The sequence below is a fragment of the Procambarus clarkii genome, chromosome 30, assembly GCF_040958095.1.
Source record: "Procambarus clarkii isolate CNS0578487 chromosome 30, FALCON_Pclarkii_2.0, whole genome shotgun sequence".
NCBI classification, from domain to species: domain Eukaryota; kingdom Metazoa; phylum Arthropoda; class Malacostraca; order Decapoda; family Cambaridae; genus Procambarus; species Procambarus clarkii.
The window spans coordinates 23392604-23406642 of NC_091179.1; the positions used below are offsets into that span (position 1 = coordinate 23392604).

The 14039-nt window shown below is 46.6% G+C and overlaps 1 protein-coding gene across 2 annotated transcripts in view; it reads right to left on the reverse strand.

Annotated features, from left to right (window-relative positions):
* Positions 1-1919: 1919 nt before the first annotated feature.
* The window catches only part of LOC123748570 (uncharacterized), a 94916-nt gene continuing 82796 nt past the window's right edge, over positions 1920-14039 (reverse strand). For both annotated transcript variants that reach the window (XM_069334035.1, XM_069334036.1), the window contains exon 3: positions 1920-2873. In XM_069334035.1, coding sequence (XP_069190136.1) covers positions 2241-2873 — 633 coding nt within the window. In that variant the 3' untranslated portion in view covers positions 1920-2240. The remainder of the gene's footprint in view (positions 2874-14039) is intronic.

Below are 14039 nucleotides of genomic sequence, written 5' to 3' on the forward strand. Positions count from 1 at the left end.
GGGACATGCTGTCATTCACCAGTGTTGGGTCATGTGGTCATTCACCAGTGTTGGGACATGCTGTCATTCACCAGTGTTGGGACATGCTGTCATTCACCAGTGTTGGGTCATGTGGTCATTCACCAGTGTTGGGACATGCTGTCATTCACCAGTGTTGGGACATGCTGTCATTCACCAGTGTTGGGACATGCTGTCATTCACCAGTGTTGGGTCATGTGGTCATTCACCAGTGTTGGGACATGCTGTCATTCACCAGTGTTGGGTCATGTGGTCATTCACCAGTGTTGGGACATGCTGTCATTCACCAGTGTTGGGACATGCTGTCATTCACCAGTGTTGGGTCATGTGGTCATTCACCAGTGTTGGGACATGCTGTCATTCACCAGTGTTGGGACATGCTGTCATTCACCAGTGTTGGGACATGCTGTCATTCACTAGTGTTGGGTCATGTGGTCATTCACCAGTGCTGGGACATGCTGTCATTCACCAGTGTTGGGTCATGTGGTCATTCACCAGTGTTGGGACATGCTGTCATTCACCAGTGTTGGGTCATGTGGTCTTTCACCAGTGTTGGGACATGCTGTCATTCACCAGTGTTGGGACATGTGGTCATTCACCAGTGTTGGGACATGCTGTCATTCACCAGTTGGGACATGCTGTCATTCACCAGTGTTGGGACATGCTGTCATTCACCAGTGTTGGGTCATGCTGTCATTCACCAGTGTTGGGACATGTGGTCATTCACCAGTGTTGGGACATGCTGTCATTCACCAGTGTTGGGACATGCTGTCATTCACCAGTGTTGGGACATGCTGTCATTCACCAGTGTTGGGACATGCTGTCATTCACCAGTGTTGGGACATGCTGTCATTCACCAGTGTTGGGACATGCTGTCATTCACCAGTGTTGGGTCATGTGGTCTTTCACCAGGGTTGGGACATGCTGTCATTCACCAGTGTTGGGTCATGTGGTCTTTCACCAGTGTTGGGACATGTGGTCATTCACCAGTGTTGGGACATGCTGTCATTCACCAGTGTTGGGACATGCTGTCATTCACCAGTGTTGGGACATGCTGTTATTCACCAGTGTTGGGACATGTTGTCATACACCAGGGTTGGGACATGTTGTCATACACCAGGGTTGGGACATGTTGTCATACACCAGGGTTGGGACATGCTGTCATACACCAGGGTTGGGACATGCTGTCATTCACCAGTGTTGGGACATGCTGTCATACACCAGGGTTGGGACATGCTGTCATACACCAGGGTTGGGACATGCTGTCATTCACCAGTGTTGGGACATGCTGTCATACACCAGGGTTGGGACATGCTGTCATACACCAGGGTTGGGACATGCTGTCATACACCAGGGTTGGGACATGCTGTCATTCACCAGTGTTGGGACATGCTGTCATACACCAGGGTTGGGACATGCTGTCATACACCAGGGTTGGGACATGCTGTCATACACCAGGGTTGGGACATGTTGTCATACACCAGGGTTGGGACATGCTGTCATACACCAGGGTTGGGACATGCTGTCATACACCAGGGTTGGGACATGCTGTCATTCACCAGTGTTGGGACATGCTGTCATACACCAGGGTTGGGACATGCTGTCATACACCAGGGTTGGGACATGCTGTCATACACCAGTGTTGGCTCATGCTGTCATTCACCAGGGTTGGGACATGCTGTCATTCACCAGGGTTGGGACATGCTGTCATTCACCAGGGTTGGGACATGCTGTCATACACCAGGGTTGGGACATGTTACATTGGGTAATTATCCCTGAATTTACATGACGGTCAATATCTCCCTAGTATCTTCGATGAGCACAGTAAGCCCGCGGCTTGTCAAAGGTCCTTCCATTTATTCTAAAATAATCGAGTTATTTTTGCGGTTAATAAGACAATGTTTTTAATTTTTCATATATATATATATTATGGTAACAAATATGTGCTTAGTATGTAAAACATATAACATACTTATCAATACGAATATCACACTGGAATATTGGCTTAACTTTTCACACTGAGTAAGAAGTCACAGGCACATATATTCTCTCTTATAAAAATATACTTAATAATACATGGTAACAAGATTGCCATTGAGCTGGTGACTACGTAGTAATGAATAGGGCACATGTTTGTACATAGTCGCAATCTACATCAAATTTGTACATTGGTCAACACCCGCAACATTATATTAAACATTAATAATTTGTTATACAAACAATTAGGGACAATTTTGGACAGAAGATGGCGTTTGATGATCAATTTCACAAATTTGATCTTTGACGTTTCTTGTTACTGACGGAGAGGAGGTCGAGGGCCCAGAGGAGACCTCTTCAGATGACGAGACTTCCATTGTGGCTATCGTCGTCGACCGGAGGTGCCTGACGATGGGGCCTCTGATGGGGTCCTCTAGCGTTTCCGAATCCGCAACACCCCCTATGTGAGAGACTGCGGCAAGAGCTGCCGCAGCGGTGACGGCGGCCGTGGCTGCGGCAGTGGCAGTGACGGCAGTGTCAGTGGGCAGCCGGGCCTCGTGCACGGTGGGCAGTATTCTTGGCGTGATTCTCCGGAAGTGCCTGGGGCTCTGGTACGCCGGGGGACACTGTAGGTACTCCCGTGCCGCTGCGCCCACGGCCTGCTGCAGCTGGCTGCTGACGGAGGTCACGTAGACCGGGGGAGTGACCGAGGACATCGCCGACGTCAGTGTGGCGAGCTTGACGGTCTCCGTGACGACGGTGAAGTAGGCCGGGGGAGGAGCCTCCGTCTTCATCACTTCGTCGTAAGTAGGCGGACAATCGTCGAGCTTCTCTCCGGCCTCGGCGGGCCGGATGTGGGCCAGCACTCGCAGGCGGATCTGCAACACAAGACAACATTGTTCAGACACTTGTGTACACCATTTGCATAATTTATTATTACTCTCAGAGTCACTACTGATAACATTCCTGCTTTACTTATTTATTTATTTATATACAGGAAGGTACATTGGCATTATGAGAGTACAGAGTATTGAAGCTTTACACTCTTGTAAAGCCACTAGTACACACAGCGTTTTGAGCAGGTCCTTAATCTAACAGAATTTTAAGAAGGTCATTTCTAGCAAAATTACAACAATGTTTACAGGTACATTGTAAGGAAGAAAATAAATGCATTGTAAGAGTATAAAAAAAATTGTATTAGAAATTTGTCAGGATTAGTAAGTACATTAAAGTAAATTTAAGGGTTATCCACAGGTACATTGTAGCATACTTTGAGGATTATGTCAAGGTATAATCTAGAAGCAATGATCTATGATCAAGTACAACTCAAACCGAACTTGCAGGCATATACCTTGCCACTGAATTTTTAAAAGACAAAGGCAGTGGACTTATATACTGTGACTCGCAGAGTGCACTTCTGGCATTGAACGCACATAGTAGTGACACCCAGAAAATAGTCAGTGATATTCGATTGAATGTTTTAGCTGCCAAAGAAAACAGATTTGAGATTAAATTCCTATGGATACCATCACATGTTGGCATCTCAAGGCATGACACTGTTGATATGCTTGCTAAGACAGCCTGCAGAAAACCAGTGGTAGAAATTGATATGGGTGTTTCATTAGCAGTGACAAAGAGAATACTTAAAGAAATATCTACTGAAGATCTCACCGACCTAACAAATTCACAAAGACCTGAAAGTTGTAGCATTAAATATTATGATAGATATCGTGAGGAAACATTCACATATGGGACTAATAGAACAAGAACCCGGCAATGTGATGTTATAGTGGCCAGAATACGCCTGGGATATAGACGTATCTGGCAGCTTTCTCAAAACCCAAATGTCGAGTACACAATGTGTCAACTTTGTGAAAGAGAAAACATGCACTCTCTTGAACATAATATTGTAGAATGTCCCATACTGACTGACTTTCGCCCTCCTGGACTAAGGTATGCTGAACTCTGTAATTACTATATGAGTACTGGAACACTTGATGATATATTGGACTTGTATCCAAGATTGACCATGTAATATATCAATCATACAATGTATATATATGATGTAACTATATAACCTGAGCTTGTAAAAGCACCTTCATCACCTTCAGTGATTAAGTGCTTAATTGCACACTAGTTTCTTTATCAGCTATCTCACCCTGTCAGAGTAAATGAGACAAATGTATGTGAATGCATGTGTGTGTGTGTATATATGTATATGTGTGTGTGTGTATGTATATGTATGGGTATAAAGTATATATGGAAGCTGATCAGAATTACATTTCACCTTTGTGAATGTACATTAATGACACTATGTAAAAGACACATCGAACACTTTATGTAGGGCATACGTAAATCTGTGTATCTATGTATTTACGTATGTAAGTTAGCTTAGCATTTTAAAAGCACCGAATCACCTTCTGTGGTTGAGTGTTCAATAAACCCTTGAACTATATGTTTAACACTTCTCTAACCCTGTCCATGGAGGACAGAAGAAAATGTATATATGCTGGTTAGCATTGTAAATGTCTGGCCACGTCTGTGGTAGAAAAAAAAAATGCTTTTCTCCAGTACCTCTCCGCCTCCTCCTCATACTTCCACACATCTTGCTAAACATATTGATCCGTCCTGCTATTTATTAACTCAAGATATTATTATTATTATTATTATTATTATTATTATTATTATTATTAATGTGGAATATGGCTGTGCTTGCATTCCACAATGCTATTTATTGTATTATAAAAGTTTTGTTATTGGATATCTTCTTTTGCTATATTATAACATTATTTTACCCTAGTTGAAGCCTCGCGGCCCCTGGGAGTGGAGTTATGATAAATATAACTATTATTACTATTATACCTATATACCCCGGTCAATATTTTATTATAATTATCATAAACGTAAGTAACAAAAAATACATTATATATGTAAGGAGTGCTATAATCTCCCTGCTGCTGCTGCTGCTGCTGCTGCTATCTTTACTGCTTCCACTACAGCTGTTGCGTCTATCACTGCTTCCACTACTCTTGTCTCTCGTTCACTACCGCTGCTAGCATCGTAAGTCTTGTTACTGATGCTGCTAATAGGCTACTAAACCTAGTACTGCTACTACTACTCTTGCTACTGCTATTAATCTGGCTAATTTTGCTACTATAGGGGATTAATCTTAATATTCTACCAATCTTGCTCCTACAGGCTACTAATCCCGCGTATTGTGCTTGTCGCGCTGCTAGCGTGGTTGTTACAATCACTGCTGATAACACAACTGTACTTTTGGCGGGAATGTACCTGTGTGGGCCCTAAGCCTCTGGCCGCCCTACTCTAGGCGCTGTGTCCCAGGCGGTGGATGAGTATTTATGACTCGTATGATGGCTTCAGTTAGATCCACCCCGGATATGATCCACTTCTGTGTTGTTAAGTCTCACAGTGTTTCGGGTTTGTAACTGTGCGCTGTGTTAAGGTAATGTTCCAGTGGTGTGTCGGGCCTTCCTGTACAATGTTGACATGTCCTCTCATCTTCTGGAACCAGTAAGCCTATTTCCCATGCACGTGGGGTGTTCAAGCCTGGTGTAAAGTGTACTTCTGTTCTTTTACTGCTCCCTTCATCCCTTCATGCAGGTCGGCGTTCAATCCCCGACCGTCCATACGTGATTGGGCATTATTCCTTTTCCCCCGTCCCATCCCAAATCCTTATCCTGACTCTCTTTCCAGTGCTATATAGTCGTAATGGCTTGGCGCTTTCCCTGATAATGCCCTCGTGGTTGGTTCACATCTTGCAGCATCTTGCAGATGTTGACGTGTCAACGTCTTGTAGATGTTGACGTGTGAACGTCTTGCAGATGTTGACGTGTCAACGTCTTGTAGATGTTGACGTGTGAACGTCTTGCAGATGTTGACGTGTCAACGTCTTGTAGATGTTGACGTGTGAACGTTTTGCAGATGTTGATGTGTCAATGTCTTGTAGATGTTGACGTGTCAACGTCTTGCAGATGTTGACGTGTGAACGTCTTGCAGATGTTGACGTGTGAACGTCTTGCAGATGTTGATGTGTCAATGTCTTGTAGATGTTGACGTGTCAACGTCTTGCAGATGTTGACGTGTGAACGTCTTGCAGATGTTGATGTGTCAATGTCTTGTAGATGTTGACGTGTCAACGTCTTGTAGATGTTGACGTGTCAACGTCTTGCAGATGTTGACGTGTCAACGTCTTGTAGATGTTGACGTGTGAACGTCTTGCAGATGTTGATGTGTCAATGTCTTGTAGATGTTGACGTGTCAACGTCTTGCAGATGTTGACGTGTGAACGTCTTGCAGATGTTGATGTGTCAATGTCTTGTAGATGTTGACGTGTCAACGTCTTGCAGATGTTGACGTGTGAACGTCTTGCAGATGTTGACGTGTGAACGTCTTGCAGATGTTGATGTGTCAATGTCTTGTAGATGTTGACGTGTCAACGTCTTGCAGATGTTGACGTGTGAACGTCTTGCAGATGTTGATGTGTCAATGTCTTGTAGATGTTGACGTGTCAACGTCTTGCAGATGTTGACGTGTGAACGTCTTGCAGATGTTGACGTGTGAACGTCTTGCAGATGTTGATGTGTCAACGTCTTGCAGATGTTGATGTGTCAACGTCTTGTAGATGTTGACGTGTCAACGTCTTGCAGATGTTGATGTGTCAACGTCTTGCAGATGTTGATGTGTCAACGTCTTGTAGATGTTGACGTGTCAACGTCTTGTAGATGTTGACGTGTCAACGTCTTGCAGATGTTGATGTGTCAATGTCTTGTAGATGTTGACGTGTCAACGTCTTGTAGATGTTGACGTGTGAACGTCTTGCAGATGTTGACGTGTCAACGTCTTGCAGATGTTGATGTGTCAACGTCTTGTAGATGTTGACGTGTCAACGTCTTGCAGATGTTGACGTGTCAACGTCTTGTAGATGTTGATGTGTTAACACCTGCATTAAGGTCACTGTGCATCTTCTGCATTGTTCTCGGTGTAGTTATCATCTACATCTGTGATAGACTGTGGTATGTAAATGTCTATCATTCCTCCTCTCAGTTGCAGCTTCCTCTGTAACGTGTCTCCTGTTAAAGACTTAAATTTCAAAACATTAACTTAAAGTTCCTGAATTTACCTGGCGAGGGTAGGAAGCCGGCGGCTTGTCAGAGGTCCAGCCCATGCATTTTTAATTAAAAAACAATTGTTCAACTGTATTCTGAACTCGTGTAATGTCAAGGTGCCGGCGGGTAGGCGGTTTTCACCCTTAGGGTTTATAGCCCTAAGGGTGAGGAGAGCATGTCCTGTGTTGAGGCCTCTTGTGTTGACGTTGGTGAGCCGCGTGCGCGCGCGCGTGTGTGTGTGTGTGTGTGTGTGTGTGTGTGTGTGTGTGTGTGTGTGTGTGTGTGTGTGTGTGTGTGTGTGTGTGTGCGCGCGCGCGCGCGTGCGTGTGTGTATTCACCTAGTTGTGTGTGTGTGTGTGTTCACTAGCCTAGTCTCGTGTTCATTTGTATATATGATGTAATACTGTTTTATTTTATATAAGGTTTATGTGTACAGCGTCCAGCATGTAGCCACACACAGATAACGGTCAAGGGTTATGTACTGTTGACAGCTTCAACAGTAAACACAAACATGAACAACAACAACACACATGAAATTGACAAAAAAACAATCAACATGTTCTTGGCGCCTGTTAATGTCCTTATATTGACTACTTTAGGCCTATCATACGGTAAATCAGGCCCATCATACGCTAAATCCGGCCAAGGATACGCTAATTCAGGCCTATCATACGCTAAATCAGGCCTAGGATACGCTAAATCAGGCCTAGGATACGCTAAATCAGGCCTAGGATACGCTAAATCAGGCCTAGGATACGCTAAATCAGGCCTAGGATACGCTAAATCAGGCCTAGGATACGCTAAATCAGGCCTAGGATACGCTAAATCAGGCCTAGGATACGCTAATTCAGGCCTAGGATACGCTAAATCAGGCCTAGGATACGCTAATTCAGGCCTAGGATACGCTAATTTAGGCCTAGAATAAGCTAAATCCGGCCTAGGATACGCTAATTTACCCTAGGATACGCTAATTTAGGCCTAGAATGCGCTAAATCAGGCCCAGGATACGCTAAATCAGGCCTAGGATACGCTAAATCAGGCCTAGGCTACGCTAAATCAGGCCTAGGATACGCTAAATCAGGCCTAGGATACGCTAAATCAAGCCTAGAATATGTTAAATTAGGCCTAGAATATGTTAAATTAGGCCTAGAATATGTTAAATTGTTGTTTTCGTTTTGGTCTCATTGTTTTTGCCGCCAAAATGACAGTGCCAAGCGAGGATTGCAATCGATGTGCAACTGTTTATTAAAATAGTTTATTCAGCTTGAAGGAGGGGGGGGGGGGGGGTTGTACGAACCAGGGGGGCCCTCCTCAGCCCCCCCCCCCTTGCCCCTTGCCCCGGGGCAGGGGACAGGGGGACAGGGGCTGGTTGGAGGTCCTCCATCGCTGGGGGAGAAAAACAGACCAAACAGCTTGTTAGTGCAGTCAGGCAACATGCAATGATGCGTATTGCGACTCCTACACAATCCCACACACACTCCCACGCAGGCTATTCTTGTAGGAAATATATACTAACCAGTTTTGGCGGGATATTGACGGTTGGTCACGTCTCCTTTCACCTAATGCCGCTGCTCACCCGGCAGTAAACATTGGTATACCCGGGAGTTTGGCAACTGTTGTGGGATGTGCTGGGAAGGTCAGTAGTTGGCCTAGCTGGGCCTCGGTAAGCCCAAATACAGGCTTCCTGTCCTCTGGTAATGGTCATTGCGTCAGTAAGCTCTCCCACCACACACTTTAAGTCAGCTGGCTCGTTACTCGTGTGTAAGCTGGCTCGTTACTCGTGTGTAAGTCAGCTGGCTCGTTACTCGTGTGTAAGCTGGCTCGTTACTCGTGTGTAAGTCAGCTGGCTCGTTACTCGTGTGTAAGCTGGCTCGTTACTCGTGTGTAAGCTGGCTCGTTACTCGTGTGTAAGTCAGCTGGCTCGTTACTCGTGTGTAAGTCAGCTGGCTCGTTACTCGTGTGTAAGCTGGCTCGTTACTCGTGTGTAAGTCAGCTGGCGCGATACTCGTGTGTAAGCTGGCTCGTTACTCGTGTGTAAGTCAGCTGGCTCGTTACTCGTGTGTAAGTCAGCTGGCTCGTTACTCGTGTGTAAGTCAGCTGGCTCGTTACTCGTGTGTAAGTCTGATGGCTCGTTACTCGTGTGTAAGTCAGATGGCTCGTTACTCGTGTGTAAGTCAGATGGCTCGTTACTCGTGTGTAAGCTGGCTCGTTACTCGTGTGTAAGTCAGCTGGCTCGTTACTCGTGTGTAAGTCAGCTGGCTCGTTACTCGTGTGTAAGTCAGATGGCTCGTTACTCGTGTGTAAGTCAGATGGCTTGTTACTCGTGTGTAAGCTGGCTCGTTACTCGTGTGTAAGTCAGATGGCTCGTTACTCGTGTGTAAGTCAGATGGCTCGTTACTCGTGTGTAAGTCAGCTGGCTCGTTACTCGTGTGTAAGTCAGCTGGCTCGTTACTCGTGTGTAAGTCAGATGGCTCGTTACTCGTGTGTAAGTCAGATGGCTCGTTACTCGTGTGTAAGCTGGCTCGTTAATGTCACTAACTAGCTCCTGTAACGTGTCCAAGTCTGTGGTGAGGAGGTTGTAAACACCAGGGCGACCCAACGGCCCTCTAGCGAGCGCCAGGACAACTAACACGTGTTGACATACGGAAGGCCGAAGAGTGATAGACCGTGCTCTAGTAACCCCTAGCCCCCGCCAGGTAAATAATTAACCCAGCTCCACCACGGTGAAAACGAGTCTTATGCATTCCTCGCTCTCCTGTCATGCTTCTGCCTTGTACACATAAAAGGAAAACTAATATATCTGCATCCTTCCCAACCTGGGTCTGTGTTCTAGACAAGCCCTGTGTGGAGGACCGAGGTGGTGGAGAATCTACAGACACATCTATGCCACTAAATAGTTTTCGTTTGTGTCGTACACAGTGTTCCTTCAGTGGCGTGTGTGATTGGTTAGAGAGGTTTCTGGCATAGAGTCAAGTGTTGGGAGGTCAGTGAGAGAGTTGGGCCACAGAGGCCAGTGTGGCCGCCAGGTGGCCAAACTGGGAGAGAGATGGGGAGTGTGTGTGTGAGAAAGAGAGAGAGAGAGAGAGAGAGAGAGAGAGAGAGAGAGAGAGAGAGAGAGAGAGAGAGAGAGAGAGAGAGAGAGAGAGAGAGAGAGAGAGAGAGAGAGAGAGAGAGAGAGAGAGAGAGAGAGAGAGAGAGAGAGAGAGAGAGAGAGAGAGAGAGAGAGAGAGAGAGAGAGAGAGAGAGAGAGAGAGAGAGAGAGAGAGAGAGAGAGAGAGAGAGAGAGAGAGAGAGAGAGAGAGAGAGAGAGAGAGAGAGAGAGAGAGAGAGAGAGAGAGAGAGAGAGAGAGAGAGAGAGAGAGAGAGAGAGAGAGAGAGAGAGAGAGAGAGAGAGAGAGAGAGAGAGAGAGAGAGAGAGAGAGAGAGAGAGAGAGAGAGAGAGAGAGAGAGAGAGAGAGAGAGAGAGAGAGAGAGAGAGAGAGAGAGAGAGAGAGAGAGAGAGAGAGAGAGAGAGAGAGAGAGAGAGAGAGAGAGAGAGAGAGAGAGAGAGAGAGAGAGAGAGAGAGAGAGAGAGAGAGAGAGAGAGAGAGAGAGAGAGAGAGAGAGAGAGAGAGAGAGAGAGAGAGAGAGAGAGAGAGAGAGAGAGAGAGAGAGAGAGAGAGAGAGAGAGAGAGAGAGAGAGAGAGAGAGAGAGAGAGAGAGAGAGAGAGAGAGAGAGAGAGAGAGAGAGAGAGAGAGAGAGAGAGAGAGAGAGAGAGAGAGAGAGAGAGAGAGAGAGAGAGAGAGAGAGAGAGAGAGAGAGAGAGAGAGAGAGAGAGAGAGAGAGAGAGAGAGAGAGAGAGAGAGAGAGAGAGAGAGAGAGAGAGAGAGAGAGAGAGAGAGAGAGAGAGAGAGAGAGAGAGAGAGAGAGAGAGAGAGAGAGAGAGAGAGAGAGAGAGGGGCCTAGGTAACAAGCGAAGCACAACAACCCGCAGTTGACCAGACCACACACTAGAAGGTGAAGGGACGACGACGTTTCGGTCCGTCCTGGACCATTCTCAAGTCGATTGTCATTCTCAAGACCATTCACAATCGACTTGAGAATGGTCCAGGACGGACCAAAACGTCGTCGTCCCTTCACCTTCTAGTGTGTGGTCTGGTCAACATACTTTAGCCACGTTATTGTGACTCATCGCCTGCAACCCGCAGTTACTCTCCCCCACTTTGTATCAGTCTCACACCTCTCCTTTGTAACACACACCAGAGGCAGTACCTAGAGGCAGTACCTAGAGGCAGCACCTAGAGGCAGCACCTAGAGGCAGCACCTAGAGGCAGTACCTAGAGGCAGTACCTAGAGGCAGTACCTAGAGGCAGCACCTAGAGGCAGCACCTAGAGGCAGCACCTAGAGGCAGTACCTAGAGGCAGCACCTAGAGGCAGTACCTAGAGGCAGTACCTAGAGGCAGCACCTAGAGGCAGCACCTAGAGGCAGCACCTAGAGGCAGCACCTAGAGGCAGTACCTAGAGGCAGCACCTAGAGGCAGTACCTAGAGGCAGTACCTAGAGGCAGTACCTAGAGGCAGTACCTAGAGGCAGCACCTAGAGGCAGCACCTAGAGGCAGCACCTAGAGGCAGCACCTAGAGGCAGTACCTAGAGGCAGCACCTAGAGGCAGCACCTAGAGGCAGTACCTAGAGGCAGTACCTAGAGGCAGCACCTAGAGGCAGTACCTAGAGGCAGCACCTAGAGGCAGCACCTAGAGGCAGTACCTAGAGGCAGCACCTAGAGGCAGCACCTAGAGGCAGCACCTAGAGGCAGTACCTAGAGGCAGTACCTAGAGGCAGCACCTAGAGGCAGCACCTAGAGGCAGTACCTAGAGGCAGTACCTAGAGGCAGCACCTAGAGGCAGCACCTAGAGGCAGCACCTAGAGGCAGTACCTAGAGGCAGCACCTAGAGGCAGCACCTAGAGGCAGTACCTAGAGGCAGCACCTAGAGGCAGCACCTAGAGGCAGCACCTAGAGGCAGTACCTAGAGGCAGCACCTAGAGGCAGTACCTAGAGGCAGCACCTAGAGGCAGCACCTAGAGGCAGCACCTAGAGGCAGTACCTAGAGGCAGTACCTAGAGGCAGTACCTAGAGGCAGTACCTAGAGGCAGTACCTAGAGGCAGTACCTAGAGGCAGCACCTAGAGGCAGCAGACACTCGACACTCTCTCTCCTGGTACTATTACACCGTGCCAGTTAGCCTCTAATGTTCACCTCAGACGCCCTCTGGCCTCCACACCACTACCGCGTGTCACCGTCTTGACAACATTACCGGGAACACCAGAGTAAATATTATGACGCCCATCGCTCACTTCATCTGTTTCTTACGCAAGCTAAAGCTATTTACCGTCACACTCCGGAAGATAAAACTATCTATCTTTCATTCTAAGGCAGCTAAAATTATCTGCCTCTCACACACTGATATAATTTGACTCTCTGTAGCTACACTTATGATATCTCTCCGTCTCTCATAACTAACAAAACTCGCTATTTTTGATAAATCATAAAAACTGTAGAGGGTTTCTATATCATTTTTTCCAGTAGTTCTATTCGTGGCCAATAGAGGAGGATAGTTAATGAACTATCTTAACTACTCTGTCTCGTTGTGTACGCTTTGGTATAGCACTAACATCACACATCATAAAAATCTTTGAGAGAGTGCTAAGAAGTAAGATCACAAAATACATGGAATCACAGCATCTCCATAACCCCGGACAACATGGTTTCAGAACAGGGCGCTCTTGCCTGTCGCGGTTGCTGGACCACCAAGTAGCAATGACCATACAACAACCTCCTACACTTGTCGGGAGTGTGGGTGAAATTGGATATAAGAAAGTGAGCTTCAAGGTAATGTACTCAAACATTGATGGGATTACCAATAAAGCAAGTGAGCTGGCAGAAAGGGTGCAAGAAGAAAACCCTGATGTAATAGGACTAACAGAAACAAAATTGTCAGGAGTCATAACAGATGCTGTGTTTCCAAAGGACTACTATATAGTAAGGAAAGAGAGGGAAGGGAGAGGAGGTGGAGGAGTGGCCCTGCTGATAAGGAAGGACTGGAGTTTTGATGAGATGGAAATTCCGGGCTGTGACGGATTCAGAGATTACATAACAGGAACTATAACAATGGGTGGACCTAAGATAATAGTGACAGTCATTTACAACCCTCCCCTAAATGACAGAAGACCTAGACAGGAGCTTGATAGGAACAACATGGCAACCATTAATATAATAGAGAGAGCAGCTTCAGTTGCCTGCAGGAATGGCTCAAGACTCTTAATCATGGGTGATTTCAACCATGGAAAGATAGACTGGGAGAATGGGGACCCACATGGTGGTGCAGATACGTGGCGAGCTAAACTCTTGGAAGTGGCAATAAGGATCTTTCTGAGCCAGCATGTCAAGGAACCCACAAGAGTGAGAGGCAATGATGAACCAGCTAGACTCGACTTGATATTCACCCTGAATGAGTCAGAAATAAGGGAAGTCAAAGTTGAAGCCCCCGTAGGAATGAGTGACCACAGTGTACTGACCTTTGAGTACTTGGTGGAGGTAGGGATAACCTATCCAAGGATGGGAGTGGAGGGGAAAAGACTGAATTACCGAAGAGGAAAATATGACGAGATGAGGAACTTCCTCAGGGGAATACCATGGGAAGCAGAACTTAGAGACAAGAATGTGCAGGTCATGATGGATTTTGTCACCCAAAAGTGCCAGGAAGCTGCAGACAGGTTTATCCCCGTCCAAAAGGAGAAAAACGAAAAACAACAGAAAAACCCATGGTTCAATCAGGAATGTAAGGTAGCAAAGCAACTGAGTAAAAGAACATGGAGAAACTACAGAAATAACAGAACACCAGAGAGCAGGGAGAGATACCAGAGGGCCAGAAATGAGTAC